Here is a 23,284-nt window from a genome sequence, read left to right as displayed (position 1 = left end):
GCAGTGGGGAAGAGGCCTGAGGCCTAACTGTGCCTGTCCCCTGGGCTGAGTAGGTTGCTAGGAGACCAAGTGGGCAGAGTTCTAACTGGCAGCAATTGGATAAAAAACAATTATTCCTTTCCCTCTAATTAGGACTTTATTTTTCTTTTCTTTTTGTTGTATGAACGTAGAGGCATGGATGAGGGGTCGTGTTGCCAAGTTTAGTGTTTCTGGGATGTGTAGTTTTGTTGTTTCGTCCTAGGCTGAATTTTTTTTATCCTTTTATATATATAGATATATATACATCTAATTTCCTTTTTAAAAGTACACAGCAATGCAAACAGAACAATAGTATAAGATATGGTTTATTTTGTTAGTGAAATAATTTACAGGCTTTACTACATTTAGTTCAGTTTCAGTTATTCCTATGGCAAGAAATTATGTGAAAGCTTTCGTAGTACAATGTACTTTATTTTTGGAATGTTTGATTTGATTTTTTCAGGCAAGCTGAAAAATTCTGGAAAGCTTTGCAGAATTACCTAAAAGGCTGTCAAGCAGATGAGCAAATGTCTTCACAGCATGTATTTTTGCCAATAACAAAACCGATACACAATAGACTATTAATGGAATATTACCTAACAATATTTCAGAGTGGCTAATATGTTTGTTTAAGGGTGTGGGCATGGCAGCATCACATGTAAACCTGCTAACAAATATTTTAACAGATTAAGGAGTACTGCATTCATCTGTGACCTTGACAAAAACAAACCACAATTTAAGATTATAATGGATAATAATTAACAATGCTTCACTTGGTTAAAGACAGGGAATGACAACATCAACTTTAGACTCTCTACTAGTGAATGGTTTCAATGTCAGGCCACATTCTTTACTATGTTCTGTGCAGATGGCCAGGTATTGTTTCATTTACTTTTCAGACAGACACAGCATTGAAAACCTTCCATGGAACATAAATTTGGTATCTTTTAAAACAACTATATCGCTCTCAATTTTTTTTTGTCATGGTAGCTATCAACACCTACTCTTCTAAAGAGCTGACATTAAACAATTATTTTTTATCATGGTTTGATCTCTCCTTTAAACAAATAAGTATTCCAGACTCCAATGTGTTGGACTCAAATGCAGAACAGCCTGAAAAACAGGCTATTGCATCAAATCAAAAGATTATTATCAATAGTCCTTATTCAAGGCAGCAAAAATAAACCACAAGGTTTCACTCTGCTGTTTGTTTTTTTACTTCAAAAAAGAATCTTTCATGCTTTTGATTATTTGGTTACTAGAGACATTCTTTCCAAGATTATGCATTGCTTCAGAAACAATACGGATTTGGCAACTTCATATTACAAGCTGTATAAAACAGTTCAACTTTTCAGAAGTATTTAAATATAGCACAGACTTCAAAAGTATAATATACACAACTAATGAATATGAATATAAAAGGCCACATTGCACTTACACCAACACTCATTGCTGCTACTTTCGTGATAACAAGTGTTTTACAACACAAGAGTGGAAAGGCTACACTCATAGCCCAGAAGAAAAATAGTATCAATATATAAAAGTGCAAACCCTCACAAACGTATGATAAAAACATCTGTGCTGCCAATAAAAAGTTTTTTTAGAAAAAGTCAGGCACTTTTTGCTAGTGGCAGAATTAAGGCTTGCATTCCTTTCATACAGCCTACCCAACTAGTATTTCCAGGTAACACAAAACATGAATATTTACTCCCACCATTATATTAAAATAGCTAGAAGTTGTTGAACATGGAAAAGACAGAAGAAAAGTCTATCCCCGCTTCATGAAGGAGTTTTTTCAAGACTTGACTGGGAAACAAAATAGCATGTAATACCAAAGTATTGTATTAGCACAAATAGACACCTGCAGAACAGGAAGTGAGAACAATTTGATATCTTTCAGCAGCCTGAAAGGCCATCTGGATGTTCAGAGGTATTGTTGGCTTGTTCATTTATCTTACTGTTTATTAACAGCTCATTGCATTTGGCTTTGTCCTGCATTAAGACCACTTTCCCATTGGCAATTAAGGCATCTATATTGCAGGATCTTTTAGCAGCTACACTGTGCATTCAATGAACAGTATTGCCAGATTTTGTTCAGGTATGGCAGAAGAAATCTCAATTGTTTTCAAATTTGGCATATGGATTCTCTTCTTTAAACAAACCTAAGAAAGAAATAACAATAAGTTAGAGCAGAGCTTTCCAAACATTTCATGTTAGCAATACATGTCTATGCATCATTTCACAACACAGTAATTCAATTTTACAGGAAGTGATGCAGAATCAGCATTTTTGACCCACTTACTCATACTGTACAGTACCAGTATGATTCCTCAACTATGGTCTGCATATATGGATACGACAGAAGGGGGAAATACTATACCAAAGGTTCCCAAACTTTTTAAACGGGGGCCAGTTCACTGTCCCTCAGACCGTTGGAGGGCCGGACTATAGTTTTAAAAAAAATATGAACAAATTCCTATGCACACTTCACATATTTTATTTTGAAGTTTAAAAAAATAACGGGAACAAATATAGCCTCAATGTTAATAATAATCATAATCATAATAAAAATAATAAAGAGGGTTGAAAGAGATCCCTTGGGCCATTTAATCCAACCCCCTTCTGCCTTTGTGCACCAAAGGCACTAGCAAAGCACTCCTTAAACATTAATTATTAATTAAATAATTATTAAAATACCATTATAATCACAAGCAAAGCTTTGGAAAGTGCACACTGGGTGAGGGAGGAGGCAGGAAAGGCGCATGTGGTGCAAGTGAGGAGGCGGGAAAGGCACATGCATTTCCCTCATTCCTCAACCCGTGTGCGCCTTCCTCGGCAGTGGCAGGAAAGGTGCGCATGGGGCGAATGAGGAGGAAAAGGCACACGCCTTTCCCTCCTTCTCCTTCTTGCCACATGCGCCTTCCTCGGTGTAGGAGGGTGCCACCACCGCAGGGGTCGGATAAATGGCTTCAATGGCCCGCACGTTTGGGGACCCCTGTACTGTACATTACTAATCGGCACGTTTGCTGTGTAAAAATGCATGCAAATTGGTATTACTTATTACATATAGATTCATGGATTTCTTTGTTACGTTCACATAACATACATACACACTGCAGCCAACACACTAAAGTGTCACAACATACAGTATGGAAAGCTCTGGGTTAGAACAGAGGGTAAAGGTATTGGGGGGGGGGAGGACATAAATATTAAAGACGAAGGCAAGGGAAGTGCAGATATACTAGTCCTGTGGGTACAGGGTTCATATTGTATTTTCCTTTTGACAACTTACTTTTGGAAATTAGGTTCATAGGATTTTGGTTTAACCAATAATAGCCTCTCTCTCTATAACTACAGAAGAGTTTACAGCTCTGTCAATACAGTTACACAGAGATGACAATGGCAGCAAGAAGAGCACAACAGGAATATTATGATGGTAGCAATGGAATGAGGAGGCAATGCGTTGAGTCATCTACTGCATGAAAGCCTTTCCAGACGTTTATGCTCAAAGGCAGGGTAGGCACACGTGTAATAAAATTGCCCTCATATCCCTTGGGGCACTTGTGAATGGTTTCTTTTCCATTAAAAAACTGAATGAGGTTCTTGAGAAACCTAAGAGCCTCAAACAGTTTGCAAGATGCACTTTTCCTTCTCTTGCTGAAGACCAAAGTACTATAAAAGGAGTGGCTTGGGAAATTATCTTTTCTATGGTAGAGGCAATTTTCCAAGCCACTGCCTCTCACTGATAACGCAAAGCATTCAAAGCCACCTCTGCCCATACAGAAAGCCAGGGATTCAGTGAATATATAAGAAGGAGAGTAGCAGCATTAGCTCTTCTCTTCCTAAAGCTATCACTCTCCTGCATACACAAATAGAGAGACTATTGAACAGTCCATTTTATATTAACTATCTGGCACAAAACATTAATGAATTAATAAAACATTAATTAAGCCATGAAAACTAATTTTGGTGAAATAATGTCAAGTTAGAGTTCATATGTTTTAGAGCTGGTAATCTATGGTAACAGATAAAAAGCAGGTTGGACCATGTCCTTCCAACACACATAGAAACATCTGATGGAGAAGACTAAATATTAAATAAATATTAAATAAACATTCAATAAGAACACTACTGTAAAGGTATATCCCCTCTATGGGAGTGTAACTGCCAGAACAACCATTTTGCCAATATTCAGGAAGGAACACCATGGCAAATGAAAATGGGATGAATGGGTGGATGGTGATACAGGATTCTGCTTTGCTTTGTTTTTTTACTGCCTACGAAGAAGGCTAGATGAAAATCATGCACCCTTTCAGTAAGCCAACTGTTCTAGCTGACATGCAACATACTATAACTGAAGAACTGATGACTTGTGGTCTGAACTTGTGGGGAAAGGGGCTCTCTTACTTTGATCAGAAAGCACCTATGTGGTGACACTCTCTTAAACCATCAGCAGTATGTTTCTGAGACTTACCATACTTCTTCCGGATTTCATCATGCCTAGACTTCATCTCTGCTCTCCTGTAAGGAACACGAAGCAAGTCATGTAAATTTTGAAATGTTAAAAAGTATTACATGCATGTGTCTCTATGATTTTAATAGTAAGTACTGTATGAAATCATGTATACTCTATACAGTGATGTTTGACTCACAACAAACCTTTCAGGGAAACTTATAGAATAAGTTATAATAGGTAAAGTCAAGCGCACCACAATCTAAATATCATACTAGAGAGACAACAGCAATAGACTTGTCACAGGTATTTTTGCAAAATCTTTAGCCAGGGGTGGAGGACATATGGCCCTCTAAATGTTTCTAGACTGCAGATGCCACCATCTCTTACTACTAATTGTACTGGGCAGGGCTTATAAAAACTGCAAAGTTCAGAAACGGCTGGTTCATTACATGGCTCTAATCCAGTTCTAGGACCTGAGTGGCTCAGTTTAGACCAGAAGACAGCGTGCTTGGATGGTGTTTACAGGCTGAAACTTACCTCTCTTCCTGCCTTACTCTTCTTTGGTCTCTCTCCCTGGCAGCTCTTTCATCGTCCTTATCAGGCCTATTCAAAGTAAGAGCATTATAAGTATGATTATATATGACATAACTTGATGAAATCATCTAGTACAATGATTCCCAAAGTGGGCGCTACCGCCCCCTGGTGGGCGCTGCAGTGATCCAGGGGGGCGGTGATACCCACAGGTGCATTTGGGAGCAGGGCCAGGGGAGGGGCAGGGCCTCTTCCCAAGTGCCCGAGACAGGGCTGAGCCCCTGAGGCGCCTGTTAGAACACAGGGGGCAGACCTAGAGGAGTGGGTGTGGCTTCTTCCCAAGAGCCCGAGAAAGGGCTGAAAATCTATACCTCTCCTGAGGCACTTGTTGGGACACAGAGGGGCGGGGTATAGAGGTTCAGTGCCGTCAGGCACTTGGGAAGAGTGTCGCACCACAGATTAGCTTCACCTTGCTAAAGACACCAAGCCACACCCAGAATGTAGTCTTTTGTAGTTTATTTAGAAAATAGGCAAAAGATAGTTCATAAAAGGTAAAAGTTCAGTTCCAAAAGATAGGTACAAAACAAGGCTGTAAGCAATAAGTCCATAGAAACATAGAGCATGAAACAAAGTTCTTTTCATAGAAATCACAAGTCCCAGCAAACAGAATATATCCACATGGTAATACAGGAAAGCAAACTTGGCACAGGAAAGCAGACTTGCTTCTTGATCAAGCGATGAAGTTGCATTGACAGAGATCTCCCTTTCAGCAGACTGTTTTAAAAGCATGACATAAAGGCATTCCTTTGCCCTTTGACCGCCCGTTTATTAGCTATTCGAAGACTTCTACGCAGCCCTCTAAATTCCAGTCTCGAAGCCCAATCGAAAGACGTGGCCTCAGAGTCAAGGCCACTAAGCTCGTTAGTGTTACCAGGTGAAGGCAAAGAGCTACCCTCCCTTTCTGCTTCTTGCACCTGAAATCTGTCATCAGAAATAACCTCATTTCTTTCTATGGGAACAACTCCCTGCTCTTCATTTCCCACAGCATCAGAGACATCTTCAAATTAATCTGCTGAAGCCTATCATTAGGCACATATAACCCAGAATCCTCATTATGCACATACAACCCAGAATCCTCATCAGAGTCACACAAAGGCAAAGGCTGAATCACAACAAAGAGGCCCCGCCCCTTCCGCGTGTCCTGGTAGGCGCCGCAGGACCAGGATAAAAGCTCAGCCCTGCCTCAGGGCTCGTAACTCCGCCTATCCCAGTCCTTGCTGCCCATTTGTGGTCCCGCCCACCTTCCCCTCCCAGCCCTGCATCTTGGACGAGGGAAGAGGCTCAGCCCTGCCCTCTTGAGCAGGAGCCATGCCCACACCTCTAAACTATGCCCCCCCCCCTTTCCAGGGGGTGCTGAGTAATACTTTTTCTGAAAAGGGGGCGGTAGGCCAAATAAATTTGGGAATCACTGATCTAGTATAATATAGTATTTAAAGGGCCAAAACTGAAACATATTTGGATACTTGCTTTCTGCTCTTTTTCTTCCTGCAGCAGCAACAGCAGCAAACAACGAGAGCCAGAAGGATTGTTCCTCCCACCACAGACATTGTAATAATCAGGGCTTCAAAATTCACTGAAATATTTTATAAAAAAGTAGTAAACAAAACATTACCAAAAAGGGTAAAAAAAATATAAACTGAATCCCAGATCTTGGTTTCAAAATATAAGCACTTTCATAATAGACACGTCACATTTACCCAAGTTCTAATATAATCTCAAGTGATAACAGCAGTGTCATATAAATAAGTCATCACATTATCAGGCAACCCAAAATGTATCATGGTGATGGCTACTTGCACCTATTACAACAGCTTTTTAAAAAATAATGACTACAATCAACCCTCCACATATGTAGGTTTAACTTTTGCAGATTTGATTATTCATGGATCTGATTAATATAGGAGTCTCCAGGTCCTTCTGTGCAATTCTATGGTCAATTTCATACAGATATTGACCATAGAGTTTCATTAGTTTCACCATCTTAGATGGATGGTCTCTCATGTTTTTAATTCTGTTTTTCCACTTTTGTGAGGATTCTGTACACTTAAAATCACTAAACGTGGATGGCTGATTATAGATGCACAAATTGTTAATGGCCATTGATGCCAAAAACTAGAACTGGAGCCTCTGTGTTCAGAAGCTACATACCTCTTAGTCCAAGGGTAGGCAAAGTATGCCCCTCATTCAATGTTGGCAAACCACAGCTCCCAGCACTCCTTACAATTACTTATGCTGGCAAGAGCCCTACCCCCATTCTACTTATTAAGAAGATAAGAGGTGGCCATAATCACTGTACAGTGCACATTTCCAAATAATACCTGGGGAACTACTGGCAATGCTGTATTGCTGGAGTGATCTACCAAAGTATCAAGCATTCTTTCGAGGCATGGCCCACCCACACCAATGTACTTGAAATCAACTTTTTATAATGATTTACAGAAGGCCAATGTAGTTGAACTAAACGTTCTTATTGCATTTGGTACAGAGCAGTAATTAATCCCAGGCGATTGTATTATAAGTAGGAAGTAACAGTTGTACCTTTCTTCCCCAAAACTTACAAACTGCTTTGGTCTCAGTTGGAATGCCAGTCAAAAAAAAAACCCAGCATCTTGAAAGTTCAAGATGTTACACTTCCTGGTATTTAACCAAAATATTATAGGCAACTCCCAAAAAAGAGTTTATTATATCCAAGCCAACAATAGCAATGACAAAGATATGTAGTATTTCTGGAAGTCACTCACCCCAGCAGACCCCCCAGCGTGCAGAACTCAATTCACAAAGAGAACTGGGAGGGAGGATATTTCGAACAGGATAGTCCATGCATCTTTTGCTGCTGCTGCACCATAGACACTGGAGAGGAAAGAAATCAATGCTACATACCACAAGCAGACTGCGGAAAATCAGCTCAAAGGTTTAATAGTAAAGAGAGCATTACACAATTTTGTGTTAGCAGTTATGCTGTTAAATGTATTTATTAGAAAAGTTACCAAATACTAATAAAAGAGCACTGCTCAGGCTGTAGCCATCAATAATACATTTGGCCCCCCATATGGATGGATTCTGCATCCACAGATTCTACCATTCATGACTTGAAAATAATACCCTCCAACTCCAAAATAATTGCAAAACACAAATCTAGATTTTGTCATTTTATGTAAAGAATACCATTACACTATGCCATTGTATGTAACTGGACTTCAGCACTCCTAGAAACAAACGCCAGTGGAAACCAAGGGCTCATTCTATATACATTGCTAACATCATGAAATCTTTCTTAACCAAACTATATGATCAAATGAACAAGTCCTGCAATATGTTTATACTCATAAAGTATCACCATTCATAAAGGGATCAATAATTTTTACAAGTTTTAAACTGTAATTCTATATATACGACATTGAAACAGTCTTGACCAAATCCAGAACAAAGCCAGAAAACATTATTGTTAGATGTATAGCTGCATTCAAGACACATTTGTCAAGACAGAGAGACCGAGAACAGACACATGAAAATGTGTAGTTTGGACTTTGAAGTACAAGTTGAGTATTCTACATCCGAAGTGCAAAGAACCAGAAGAGCTTCGGATTTATGATATTTTTGGATTTTAGAATACAGTATAATCCCTGTATCCACAGGGGATACATTCTAAGATATACACACACATCCCATGGATATCTGAAACTGGGTAATAGCAAACCCTATATTTTGACTATACTTGGGCCAGACACATAGCCTAGAATCAGAGAGGCCTGCAAATAACTTCCAGTAGATTATATCTTTTGAAGTGTGAACAAGTGAAACCATAGCTGTTTAATCTGTGGATAAGGGGCCACGTTGTACCTATAATTGCAGGTGTGTACATCTTGCAGGTGTGTAAACATGAAATCCACTTAGATTTTGTATATACCATATATACATAGCCTGAAGATAGTTTTATACGATTTTTAAAATTAATTTTGCTCATGAAACAAAGTTTTTGTCATCAGAAGGCAAAAGTGGTGCTATCTTAGTCACTCGTGCAGACAATTTTGAATGTGATTGTTTTAGGTTCCGGCATTCTGGATAAGTGATAAGGATTTGGCCATCTGTTTCTCATAAATATATTTAGGTAATTTTGTTCTCGGTAAAAGTCTTACCTGTGTGGAATTGGGAAATAAGCAAATGAGCAAGAACAGGGCCTTTTTCTATTTTCAACAAAACACTAATGGATATCTGAGCAATTAACGTTCTATCCTAGCAAATGTTTGATTGCCCTAGGTTATAATTATAACTATGTTGTTTGCATGCAGATCTCTTGGAAACTAAACAGGCCAGACTCCTTGTTTGAGTCTGACTGGCTGCCCCTAACAGATTGTTCTTTGGTTCATCTCAACGAGTTTCCCCCTCAATCTGGATGACTGTCTATTTATTATCAACATCTTGTCTCCCTTTTTAACCTCATCCTACCACTTATCTACTACTCATCTCACTATTCCTTATCACAAGTATTAGCTGCTTTTATTGAGTTCTACAATAAAATCCAGATTTCATTTAGCGAAGAACAGTTGGATGCTATTTAATATGATAAACATATAGGCAGAAGGAAACACGTTGAGGACAAAACAATTTCACTTTAGCTATCATGCCAACAATTGAGTCTTGAGGCCAAATTGTCATTTGGTGAATCAGGCAGCTAATGAAATGTAAACGCAGATCAGTCTTTTATTTGTCTAAATTTATATCCCTCCCTTCTGCCAATAAGTGATGTTCAAGATAATAACATAAAATTAAAAACAAACTCCTTCAATTGCAACCCAAATGAAATGCCAAAGGCATGTTTAACTAAGGTATTTGCCTGCCAGCAGAAAAGGGGGTCAGCACAGCCTTTGTTGTCATGAAGTTCCAAAGTCTGGAAGCTGCTGAGGTTTTTACAAAATTTATCAAGTTCATACCAAACATGACTCCCAACAGTGGCAAAAAGTGAAAGAAGGGCTTTCCCAAACATCATGACACTCAAGCAAGTCCTTACGAGTGACTAAAGTATTCCTGATAGCCTGCTTCTGAGATTAATAAAGTCTAAAATCTTACATGTCATAACAAATACTTAGGCTTAGAAAAAGCCGGCTAAACAGAGAACCACATTCTACATAACTACTAGCCATTGCCAACTATTTCAGATAAGTTGGTTCTAAGCAGTTCTCAGTAGACAGGTTCTTGTACAACACATTTCAATAATCCAAATGAGATGTAAATAGGCCGGGGAATGGTACCGAGACAGCCTTGGTAGCTTTAGTAGATGATTTACGCCGGGAACTGGACAGGGGGAGTATGTCCCTGCTGGTTCTGCTGGACCTCTCAGTGGCCTTCGATACCGTCGATCACAGTATCCTTCTGGGGCGCCTTGCAGGGATGGGTCTCGGAGGTACTGTTTTGCAGTGGCTCCAGTCCTTCCTGGAGGGTCGTTCCCAGATGGTGTCACTGTGGAACACCTGCTCAGCTCCACAGACCATTGACTTGTGGGGTCCCGCAGGGTTCAGTACTGTCCCCCATGTTATTTAACATATACATGAAGCCGTTGGGAGAGATCATCCAGAGTTTCGGGGTGCAGTGTCATCTGTACGCTCTGTCACTCCTTTCCACCGGTCACTAAGGAGGCTGTTCAGGTCCTGAACAGGTGTTTAGCCAGTGTGTTGAACTGGATGAGGGCGAACAAATTGAAATTGAATCCAGACAAGACAGAGGTCCTCCTGGTCAGTTGTAAGGCCAAACAGGGTATAGGGTTACAGCCTGTGTTGGACGGGGTTGCATTCCACCTGAAGACACAGGTTTGCAGTCTGGGGGTTCTCCTGGACTCATCACTGAGCCTGGAGCCCCAGGTCTCGGCAGTGGCCAGGGGAGCATTCGCACAATTAAGACTTGTGCACCAGCTGTGCCCATACCTTGGGAAGTCTGACTTGGTCACGGTGGTCCACACTCTGGTTACATCCCGCCTGGATTACTGCAATGCGCTCTATGTGGGGCTGCCTTTGAAGATGGCCTGGAAGCTTCAATTAGTACAATGGGAAGCAGCCAGGCTTATAACCGGCGCGGCGTACAGGGAGCATAACACTCCTCTGTTGCGGCAGCTCCACTGGTGGGGACGAGAGATAGGGCCTTCTCAGTGGTGGCCCCTCGGCTGTGGAATTCCCTCCCTAGTGACATCCAGCAGGCCCCATCCCTTTTGGTTTTCAGAAAAAAATTGAAGACCTGGCTGTGCACACAAGCGTTTAAAGAATAAGTTCTGCTGGCTTCGACTCGGCCTGGATTAAGGTTTATGTACAAGGTTTTGCGGATGAATGGTTCAAGTACTTTATATTGTTTTACATTTTATATATTGTATATTGTTATTTCGTTTAACTGCTTTTAACTGTTTTATTGTTTTATTTTATTGTACTGGGTGTATTGGCATCGAATTCTGCCAGATCTGTAAGCCGCCCTGAGTCCCCTCAGGTGAGAAGGGCGGGATAGAATGATGGAAATAAATAAATAAATAAATAAATGTGTTTTGATACCTCCATGAATAGGAAAAATTGGCACACTAGTCTTAACACTGCAAAAACATTCATTTGTTCTTGGTGTGCCTTCAAATCATTTCTAAATTATGACAATCCTATATCCTATAATGAGAGTTATTCAGAAGGGCTCTGGCTTTGCCTCTCTCGGAGGCTGACAAGGTCACATAGTGTGTTTCAGTGTTTTGAGTGGAGATTCGAATCTTTGTCTTCAGTCTTAGACCGAGACTCAAACCATTACAACATGCTGGCCATCACTAACAAACCTGGGCAAGCCTGTCTTCAAGGGGAGTGTAATTCTGTCCTACACAGGTGGATCTTCTGTTTCATGAAGTCTTTCCTTTCTAGGAGCAACTCAATCTATCCACCCTCATCTAGTCTTTACTAATATCAGACACTGACTCAGAACTAGGATTATAAATGTTATTCACTTCCTGAAATTACTCAACTGATTTTAAATTACTGCAATGCTACAAAATGGAGACAGCTGGAAAACTTCATGGCGACAAAATTCTTATGGGGTAGACAATGCCCCCATTCATCAAACACATATAAGGCTGTAAGTCTCACTGAACACAATGAGACTAACTAGGAGGAAAGAGTGTTGAGGAGTGCAGCCTGAACATTCCTTTGAAATTACCTGGCACATTAAAAGGAACAGGTCTGCAAGATACAATGACTTCTTGATTCTTCAGTATAATAAGACTAAAACCCATTCTTGCCCAAGTTTCACTGAAATTAAAACAAGTTCCTCAGAAATAATGTTTGGTAGAACATTCATTTGATATTTCTAAATGGCTCATGGGCACTGGCTTCAAAACTGTTTCCTTCTTTCTTTGCTCATTCAATAAGAGATGTAAGGCCTAAATCCAATTTCTAATCCAACCGAATTCAAGGCAAGCACTTGTAAATTCCACAGATCCAATGACTCTACTCTAGCTAGAACTAGAAATTGGATTTAGACATCATAGTTGTAGTCGACTGCTTAAATTCATTTTAACTGGACAGAATTCTAAGTAATGCAGATCAGCTGAAACATTTAAGAATCCATGAATCAAAATCATAGTTAGCAAGTAATATTTGCTTTGAACAACAGAGCTTTTTAAAATTGATGAGTTTACTGAACCTAGGGATTCAGTCCATGTTCAAGATTTATCTTGGGTTCTTGGTCACTGAAATAAGGTATCATCTTAGACAGAACGGCACAGAATTAAGACCGTTTTGCTATTTTTTCAGTCAGAATTCTTCTCATATGATGACAACAAATCCCAGAATAATTGTACTTCATATCAGAAGAATTTCTAGCCACATGCTAATATAGTACTAGGTTTTTAGTGTAATGCTTTTCAGAAAAATGTGTATGACTGAGTGTATTTTTAGCTTAGCAGACAATATTAATTTGTTTTCTGGAACTTCACTAGAAAACATCTGTATCCCAAATAATGCTTTTTCTCAGAATTCATTTTTGGCATGTAAACAGTAACAATCACATTCTGTAATAGGTATCAATAGAGAGAAAGATCAAGTATTCCAAGTAGATTGTATTAAACAGCATGGAAAATATTGTGTATATACTCATGTATAAGTTGACCTCATGTGTAAGTTGAGGGCAGATTTGGAGTCAAAATTATGGATGTTGTTATGACCTATGGATAAGTTGAGGGTTATTCTGTGGAGTGGGTAAAGCACCAAAGCCACCTCTGGAGGCTAACTGACCCACTATCATTCAAAATGACCTAAGTGACACCATGACAAGAAGAGTAGAGGAGCCTGGTGCTTCTTTTAGGTTTTCCTGTGACAGCTATGCTCTTGCATTTTGCCACTCTATTCAAAGAAGGGTCCGGTTATTTTTTCTCACAAGAGTTAACCCATAAATAAGATGACCCAGGTTTTTTGGGTCATGATTATACAGTTGTTTTTAAGACCAATTTTATATTTACATTGGATTTTGGATTCTACTCTCCTAAATGTTCAGTTATAAAAAGGCTTTACAAATAAAACGATACCTGTAACAAATATGTTGAGATCTTCATTTCTTAAAAGTGAAATCATTGACCATCTATTATATACCCAATTTTGTGAACAGTTATGTACCTAAAAGCCAAGGGCACTGACATGGGCACCCACATATACGGAAACATCTGACTTCTAACAATAAAAACAACAACAACACTGTATTTTTCTATCCCGCCTCCATCTCCCCACAGGGACTCAGGGTGGCTAACATGGGGCTAAGCCCAAAGAACAAACAGTAAACGAATAAAATGCTTATATAAACAACATCAAACAGGTAAAATGAACAAATTAAAACCACAAAATACAATATACTAGAATAAAAACAATAAAATACAAAAATGATAAAAAAGCAAAAACCACAATTTAATGGCAAAATAGGTAGATAAAATGGGAGGGTGGTCTAGAACAAAAGTGCAGAGATATGAATTGTAAACACCGTTTTGTTGGGTGAATAAACAAAGTGCTGAAGTATTCCCTAGGAAATTTACAGTGGGATAGGAAATAAAGTAATTTCCAACAGAGGAGCAGAATAAAGTGCAAATTATAGTGATTTTCATTTAGATGGGGTCTGTCATGGGGATTAATTATTTGAAGGCACAACACTTCCTCAGCACATGTCCCCTGAAACCTCTCTTCTACCTACAATTTCTTGATGAAATTACAATAGAGCTCCGGTTAACCGAGGCTCTGTATTATCCGAGGTGCCGCCAGAGGCGCCCCTCCCACTCCCTCTCCTTGCGAGCGAAGGGAGGAGAGGGAGAGGCAGGAACAATCGCCCCGGAAGCGCCCCACCTCTTCCTCTCCTCTCATGCAAAGGGAGCTCGCGAGGAGAGGGAGAGGGAGGAGGAAGCGTCCTGGAAGCGGGCCGCAATCGCTGCAGCAGCAACACTCATGGTCTCCTCCCCTGGGACGAGCCCTCACCCCTTGGAAAGCAGCCCAGCGCTCGTGGGCTCCTTCCAAGGGGCGAGGTCTTTCCGAGGGACATCTCTCTAGATCTGGAGTTTCCTGGCTGAGGAAAACCCGCTGCACACTCCTGTCCCTCCGAGAAACGAGGAGCGTGCAGCGGGTTTTCTCGGCCAGGCCATTGCTGAAGTAATCTCTTTCCTCCAGCAAGGGCTTGGCCAAGGGAGATCCAGAGAGACGTCCCTCGGCGAGACCTCACCCCTTGGAAGGAGCCCACAAACACTGTTACCTAGCAGCGCTTGTGGACTGCTTCCCAAGGGGTGAGGGCTTGGCCAGGGAAGCAGGCCACAAGCGCTGCTGCAGCAGCAATCACGGCCCGCTTCTGGGACACTTCCTCCTCCCTCTCCCTCTCCTTTTCTCGGAGGGACAAGCTCTTGCTCCGGCAAGGGTCTCTCTCCAAGAATCGAGGAGCGTGCCGTGGACCTCCCGCGGCAGGCCTGGCCAAGGGAGATCTGGGGAGATGTCCCTCGGCAAGCCGTCGCCCTATGCGAGCCTTTCGGTCATCCGAGATTGGGCCCGCCCGTTTATCTCAGATAACCGGGGCTCTACTGTATTGTAATTTGGCCACATGGAAAGCTACACACCAGGCCAGTTGTCACAAAAGGAGAAAACCTTGGGCAAAAATACAAATTTCACAGGCAAGTTCTGAAACTACAGTATGACGGAATCATGAGTCTTCCAAGGAAAGCACTTTCCCCTCTATTTCAGGCAAATACATGGGGAGGATATTTCCTCCCTCTTCCTCTAACACAGGCAACTGAGCTTTGACGGACAGGCGCTGTGATCCATTCTCTTCCTCCAATGGTTGTTGCGTCAAAGCAAGAAGTGCTTCTCAAACAAGCTATTGTACTACACACTGACTCCAGCTCTGTTCAACCAAGAAACAGCTTGCTTAATCAATGTGCCTGCATGCCTCTGCAAAGCACAGATGTGAGGGTTACTGAATACAAACAAGACAGAAAATCTGAATACACAGAAAGAGGAAATTCATACACCCCACTAGCAACTGATCGAGAAACAGTTCAGGAACTGAAAGTCAACTTGATCTATGCTCATTTACTAAGAATTGAGTCACAATTCAATGGAGTTTACTTTCAATAAGCATGGGGGTAAATTTACTTATTATAGATGTTGTGTCCTAGTATAAACTGACTTGCTTTGCATTTTTAAAAATACTATAAATTTATCAGCTTACTTTAAAAACTATTTTTGTACCACAAACTTGCCTATGAACTCTGCAACCTGTTGTGCAGGGTGCATAAATAGATAATAGTGGGGGTGAGTGGGTTGGGTGTTCTACAGAGATAGCTACATCTTGTTGTGTCAAATAGCAAGGATTTCAAAAACTACCTCCAAATTCCATTCAGATAATTTAAGGAAAGCCTTCTGGCAATAGTCAGAACCATATATGTGTGACTTTTTATGGTTTCTGCTGTAAACAACAACCTTGAAACTTGTACTCTGACACAGACATCTTTTAATACATACAATTTAAAAGGATCTTTTAATAAATCAAATTCAAAATGCTACTTACTGTGACATTTTTGAGGCATTCCTCACAAGTTTTGTTTGTGTATTGTTGACAACCTATTGTGACAATAGAGAAAGAAGGAGCATTATTGCATACACTGAGAGAATATTTTTATTTATATGCCTCCTTTCTACCAGAGTGGGACCCAAACCGGCTTATTAAAGGAATAAATAAAACTCAACAACAAATTTTAAAACAATTAAAATTATAATGTCAAACAATATGAAATTATTTTCAAAATAACACAAAATTTAAAAATACAGCACACATCCCAATAAGAAGCCTCCATGCGAGAAACTACCATATCTGTACTTATCTATATGTTGACGTGATGCATAAGTGGAGGGCAGGTTTTGGAACCATAATTTTTTTTGCACTACAAATAAGGTATGTGCAGTGTACATTCATTCATGTTTTTTTTCCTAACTATAAGTCCATCCCCCCCCAACAGTCTGAGGGATCATGAACCAGCCCTCAGCTTAAATGTTTGAGGAACCCCGAGTTGAGGTATAATACTCATATTGGCCCATGTAGAAGTCAATTCTCCCCATGGATAAACCAAAAATAACACTTCTAGACTCATTCAAGCGGGTTAAACCGCTGAGCTGCTAAAATTGCTGACCAAAAGGTCGGCAGTTCGAATCCAGGGAGTGGGGCGAACTCCCGTTGTTAGCCTCAGCTTCTGCCAACCTAGTAGCACAAAAACATGCAAATGTGAGAAGATCAATAGGTTCTGCTCCGACAGGAAGGTAACAGCACTCCATATGGTCATGCCGGCCACATGACGTTGGAGGCGTCTATGGACAACGCTGACTCTTCGGCTTAAAAATGGAGATGAGCACCACACCCCAAAGTTGGACATGACTAGACTTAATGTCAGGGGAAAATCTTTACAAAACCACTTAAACAAAAAGATCTTTGCCTGCCAATGAAATCAAGGCAGAAATATGGCCAGCTTAACCTCCTACTGCCCAAAGTTTGTGGGCTGTGGAATTATGCATTATTAATTAAGACAAATACTAACGTTAAATCCCTGTTAAAAAAAAGAAACCTCTAAAGTGGAGTTGTCAATGTTCTTTAATGATATAAGTTTGCTGTGCCAAACCTCTTTGTGGTATTAGTCCCACTCAAAGATATAAAGCAGGTGATATGAGGCCATTAAGACTTGCGGTTTTGGTCTACAGCTGATTAAGGATTTCAGGTTTACTAAACAAAGTCCAAAGCAAATCTCTTACACAAGTCTGAATAGATCACACAGATTGATATGAGGAAGTAGTTTCGGACTGGGCAATGCAGATGATTAGAGTAAAAGGTCAGAGAAATTTGCTCACAGGTACACCAACTACATTCAGGTGCCAAAGGCACGTAACCACTGATGTGCATGTCCTTAAACATAACTCTCATAAACAAAAAAGTCATATAAAAACAAAAAATCATGTTTGTACTTTCAGTTATTAATGAGACGTTCATTCCCTTAACAGAGGTATTAGTTGGGCAATAAGGATAATGTACCTTATGCTGCAAATAGTTCCAACTTGATTACTGCCTTGGTTGAAGCAAGATCAATGGTTCTCAACCTAGAGTCCCCAGATGTTTTTGGCGTACAACTCCCAGAAATCCCAGCCAGTTCATCAGTTGTTAGGATTTCTGGGAGTTGAAGGCCAAAAATATCTGGGTACCCCAAGTTGAGAACTACTGAACTAAATGGTTCTTTTTTAAAAAATATATATTTTTTTATTGAGATTTTAAAGTTTTACAGTGAAATCGAGAAATAAGGGGAGGGGTAAACTAAAGGATAAATAACGTGGGGAACTGGAACTAAGTTGTTTCAGAAACAAAAAGAGAAGGGGAAAAAAAAGATAGTTGAGGGGTCGACAGTTCGGAAAGGAACCCTAACGGGGGGGGGGGGGGGGGGGGGAGGGGGGGAAGTTGACTTCCAATCTGCTAACTTCCATCTTCATTACATTTGATTTCTTCATTTTGACATGTCTTGAATGTATTCTTCAAGGAGCGACCAATTTGTCTCTTTCATTGGTCTTCCGGTTGATCTTTTCATCAAAAAGGTCAGTCTATCCATATTTTTAATGTCCATTAGTTTCTCCAGCAATAGTTCTTTTGAAAGATTTTTCTTCTCCTTCCAGTTTCTTGCTAGCACAAATCTGGCCGCAGTTACAGCATAGGTAAATATTCTCTCCTTATTGCCTTTTTCTTTCTCTGGCATTATCTTTCTCTCTTCTTTGAAATTATATAGACCTAATAAGTAATATTCTGGTTTACATTCATATTCTAATTTTAAAATCTTTTTACATTCTATATGGATTGTTCTCCAGTACTTTTTGATTTCTTTACACATGTGGAAATATGACCCCACTTGTTCTCTACAGTGCCAGCATCTATTGTCCTTATCTTTGTACATAAATCCTAATTTTTTGGGTGTTAAGTACCATCTATGTATTTTTTTAGCCAATAGATGAATGGAATGACATATGGAACAAAAAGACAAAATTGTGTTACTCAACAGATCTAAAGGAAAATTGGCTGACCTAAATGGTTCTAAGTGGCAGAGCAGTACAGTGTTCCCTCGCTACTTCACGGATCACTTATCACTCCCTTGCTCTTTCGCGGTTTTTCAATAAATATTAATACAGTAGAGTCTCACTCATCCAAGCCTGGCTTATCCAAGCTTCTGGATTATCCAAGCCATTTTTGTAGTCAATGTTTTCACTATATTGTGATATTTTGGTGCTAAATTCGTAAATACAGTAATTACAACATAACAGTACTGCGTACTGAACTACTTTTTCTGTCAAATTTGTTGTATAACATGATGTTTTGGTGCTTAATTTGTAAAATCATAACCTAATTTGATGTTTAATAGGCTTTTCCTTAATCCTTCCTTATTATCCAAGATATTCGCTTATCCAAGTTTCTGCCGGCCCATTTAGCTTGGATAAGTGAGACTCTACTGTATAACCATTTATCATGGTATTTTTGCTTTTTCATGGTTTTTTGTGGTGTGCAAAGGGTTTTGGAAGGGAGAAATAAAGGGAGAGGGGGGCAGGTAGGGAATGGCTGGAAATAAAAAAGGGTTATTTAGCTTCCATTCTTCTTCTCTGCTGGTGTATTGTATATTGTAACTGCTAAAATAAAATATAAACATTGAAATAATGTATAAATATTAAAATATAGTGTCCCTACTTTGCGGATTTTCACTTATTGCGGGTGGCTCTAGAACGTAACCCTCGTGGTAAGTGAGAGAACACTGTACTCTTAAATTCAAGATTTCTTTTTTTACTGGATTAGATACAGGGAGCCAAAGCAAATTTATTGATTTAATTTTATAATTATTTTTTTATCCCACTTTTCTCCAAATACAGTAGAGTCTCACTTATCCAACACTCGCTTATCCAACGTTCTGGATTATCCAACACATTTTTGTAGTCAATGTTTTCAATATATTGTGATATTTTGGTGCTAAATTCATAAATACAGTAATTACTACATAGCATTACTGAGTATTGAACTACCTTTTCTGTCAAATTTGTTGTATAACATGATGTTTTGGTGCTTAATTTGTAAAATCATAACCTAATTTGATGTTTAATAGGCTTTTCCTTAATCCCTCCTTATTATCCAACATATTCGCTTATCCAACGTTCTGCTGGCCCGTTTATGTTGGATAAGTGAGACTCTACTGTATAGGGATTCATAAAGACACCTCTACTGTTTTGTGAGCAGCAAACTAACAAACAGTGTAATCAAAACACACCAAAAATCATTATTCAAACCAATGATCTTCTTGGGAAGCATGCAATTTTCACTGAATTATTGCCTCTCCTATAGATGAAAACATTTGAACAGAATACTTGTAATAAAATGCTCTACATTTTTTAAAAAAAGATGTGAACCTTATACATTCAATGATGCAACCTTAGGCCCTTCCACACAGCCATATAACTCAGAATATCAAGGCAGAGGCCACAATATCTGCTTTGGGATCTCGGAGTCCACACTGCCATATATTCCAGTTCAAAGCAGATATTGTGGGATTATATTCAACTGTGTGGAAGGGGACTTGGTTACTAAATCATAAAATTCAGTAATGCCATCAGCCTCATCCTAATACATGTTTTCATTACTTCAGACTATGAGTACATTTACACTGTAGAATGAATGCAGTTTGACACCACTTTAGGTGCCATGGTTCAATGCTATGGAATTAAGGGATTTGTACTTTTAAAGTTTCTACTACCACTACAAAGTGGTGTTAAACAGCATTAATTCCACAGTGTAGATGCATCTCAAGGCTATCAAATTCAGATTATAATGTCTCCATGGATTAGTTTTCTGTCCAAGTATGAAAACTCTTTAAAACCAACAGCAGCACAATCAAGAGATTAAAGGGTGCTAAGGAGTAGCTAAACTGTATCACATGGCCTTATATCAGGAGGTTGGCCTCAGCTGTTGCCCTACGCAGTCCCGCAAATAAGAGTCTAGATAGCCAATGTATTCTGACTTAAATTCAGAGATTAAAGAAACCAATCCCTTCAAACCAACAAGCCGAATGTCAGAAGTTTCAACCAAAGGAATGTAGAGCAACGGGAACAAACACACATTACATCAGTGTTGCACCAGTGCTTTCCAAGCCAGCTCAGGGCTCTTTCACACAGCCATATAACCCAGAATATTAAGGCAGAACATCCTACAATATCTGCTTTGAACTGGATTATCTGAGTCCGCACTGCCATATATTCCAGTACAAAGCAGATAATGTGGGATTTTATTCAGCTGTGTGGAAGGGGCCTCAGATTTCAGAGGATGAAACTGGCAACATCACCTTGCCTGAAATAATGCTATGAAATGCATAGTTGCCGTAAATTCACAGGCACTTTGAAAGAGGTTATATAGCTGTGTGGAAGAGCCCTGAGTCCACATTGCCATATATCCCAGTTCAAAACAGATATTGTGGGATTTTCTGCTTTGAGATTCTGGGTTATATGGCTGTGCGGAAGGGCTCTAGGACCTGGCTTGGTTTGTATTAGTGGCTCAGGGCCCTTCCACACAGCCATATAACCCAGAATCTCAAGGCAGAAAATCCCACAATATCTGTTTTGAACTGGGTTATCTGAGGCCCCTTCCACACAGCTGAATAAAACCCCACATTATCGGCTTTGAACTGGGATAGATGGCAGTGTGGGCTCAGATAACCCAGTTCAAAGCAGATTTTGTGGGATTTTCTGCCTTGAGATTCTGGGTTATATGACTGTGTGAAAGGGCCCTGAGTCCACACTGCTATATAAGACAGTTCAAAGCAGATAATGTGGGATTTTATTCAACTGTGTGGAAGGGGCCATGGAAAGAAGGAAGCTAAAAGGGAGAGAAAGGGAAAAGAAGAGAAAAGGGGGAAAGAAGTGAAGAACTGCCGAGGGTCTCCGAAGTGCTCCCTCCTCCCCTCCCTCTTTCTTTCTTACTTCCTTGCTCCGCCAGGGTGGGAGCTGCCCGGACGCAGGAAAGCATCAACCCGACGGCGAGCAGCAGCCCAAAGGCAGAGAGAACCCCGAGGGGACAGCCCATGGCGCCCCGGTTTCCGTGCCTTGGGCGGCTCTTGCGGTCCCAGAACCTCCTCCACCCTCTTGACGCCGAGGCTGCCTCTCGCTCTGGACGGGCGCCTCACAACAGGAAACAGACCGTGGCACGCGCACGCGCGCCCCCGCGGGACGCCACTCCTCCTCTTCCCCGCCCCCGGCCGAGCGGGGCAGCACCAAAGGGCGCGCACAGGACGAGGCGTGCTCCCGAGGCCTTCGGCTTCACACAAAGGCGTTCAATGGCCAGATCGCGCCTGCAGCTCTCCGGCGCCCCCTCAGGGTGCACCGCGCACCTGCAGTTTTGCTGCTGCTCAGCAGTGGTGTGTTTCAAAATGCCTCCAGTATTCTTGGTAACGGGTCCCCGGTGGCGCAGTGCGTTAAAGCGCTGAGCTGCTGAGCTTGCGGACCAAAAAGTCCCAGGTTCAAAACCCGGACGCGAAATGAGCGCCCGTTGTTAGCCCCAGCTCTTGCAAAGATACTATAGTAGAGTCTCACTTATCCAACATAAACGGGCCGGCAGAACGTTGGATAAGCGAATATGTTGGATAATAAGGAGAGATTAAGAAAAAGCCTATTAAACATCAAAATAGGTTATGAGTTTACAAATTAAGCACCAAAACATCATGTTAGACAACAAATTTGACAGAAAAAGTAGTTCAATGCACATTAATGTTATGTTGTAATTACTGTATTTACGAATTTAGCACCAAAATATCATGATGTATTGAAAACATTGACTACAAAAATGCGTTGGATAATCCAGAACGTTCGATAAGCGAGTGTTGGATAAGTGAGACTCTACTGTATAAGTGTGCTAACTGGAAAATCAAATGCATTAACCCGATTGGCTGAGGAGAATTGGTTTGTAACTGTTGCTATCCTGCTGCTGGAGAACCAGTTTGAACAGGTTTCTCTGAGTGTGTGAGAGAGTCTTCTGAGTACTGGCAGGAAAGAAGATGGCTCTGCACTCAGAGAGGCCTAACTATTTCTGAGTCCTCATTTGCTGCTGATCTTCAATGAAGCAGATTCATGGATAAAGAAAGGTTTGTCTATACTGTAACTGCTGATTTCTGTAAACAATCAGAAGGACTACTGTAAATATAATTGTTCTGTGAATCACTTAGATTTAGTAAAAGTTCCAGTGTTACTTCAATCTGCAAACCTGAGTGGTGCATCATTCTGCAGGGTGTCTGTGGGTCACAGGCACACGTAAGAGCTTCCATCTGTCACCCACAATCCCCAACACTGGGCACACAGAAGACTGGGTGACTTGAAAGGCGCTGAACAGACTGTACTCTGGCACCACAGGATGCAGAGCCAATCTTAAGAAATGGGGCCACAAAGTGGAGTCCACGACATGCAAGTGTGGAGAAGAGCAAACCACAGACCACCTACTACAATGCAGTCTGGGCCTTCCTCATTCACAATGGAGGATCTTCTTATAGCAACTCCAGAGGCACTCCAAGTGGCTAGCTACTGGTCAAAGGATATTTGGTATAATGCCAATGTGTTTTCAAAAACATTATAACTTGTACCCTCAGTTTGCTTCTGATACGATAAATAAGTAGAAGCATTCTCTCCTGACGTTTCACCC

The 23,284-nt window shown here is 40.6% G+C and overlaps 1 protein-coding gene across 1 annotated transcript; it reads right to left on the bottom strand.

Moving 5' to 3' along the window:
- Window positions 1-326: 326 nt before the first annotated feature.
- pttg1ip (PTTG1 interacting protein) lies at window positions 327-21,912 on the bottom strand. The gene is made up of 7 exons (XM_008106398.3): window positions 21,577-21,912; window positions 16,109-16,161; window positions 7,807-7,915; window positions 6,533-6,638; window positions 5,012-5,077; window positions 4,493-4,539; window positions 327-2,180 (listed from the first exon to the last, which is right to left on the bottom strand). The coding sequence occupies exons 1-7, from the start codon at window positions 21,677-21,679 to the stop codon at window positions 2,134-2,136; spliced, it is 531 nt and encodes a 176-aa protein (XP_008104605.2). The 5' UTR covers window positions 21,680-21,912; the 3' UTR covers window positions 327-2,133.
- Window positions 21,913-23,284: the final 1,372 nt, after the last annotated feature.

The sequence above is a fragment of the Anolis carolinensis genome, chromosome 3 (genome assembly GCF_035594765.1).
Source record: "Anolis carolinensis isolate JA03-04 chromosome 3, rAnoCar3.1.pri, whole genome shotgun sequence".
Lineage (NCBI taxonomy): Eukaryota > Metazoa > Chordata > Lepidosauria > Squamata > Dactyloidae > Anolis > Anolis carolinensis.
This window is presented reverse-complemented; position numbering and strand designations above follow the sequence as displayed.

Bases quoted from the DNA above. Each gene is read 5' to 3' on its own strand.
- pttg1ip (XM_008106398.3), bottom strand. From the start codon at position 21,679: ATGGGCTGTCCCCTCGGGGTTCTCTCTGCCTTTGGGCTGCTGCTCGCC. The intron at 6,639-7,806 runs GTGAGTGACTTC...AAAATATTTCAG, and splicing joins ACGCTGGGGGGTCTGCTGGG to TGAATTTTGAAGCCCTGATT. The intron at 5,078-6,532 runs GCAAGTATCCAA...TACTTTGAATAG, and splicing joins AGGAAGAAAAAGAGCAGAAA to GCCTGATAAGGACGATGAAA.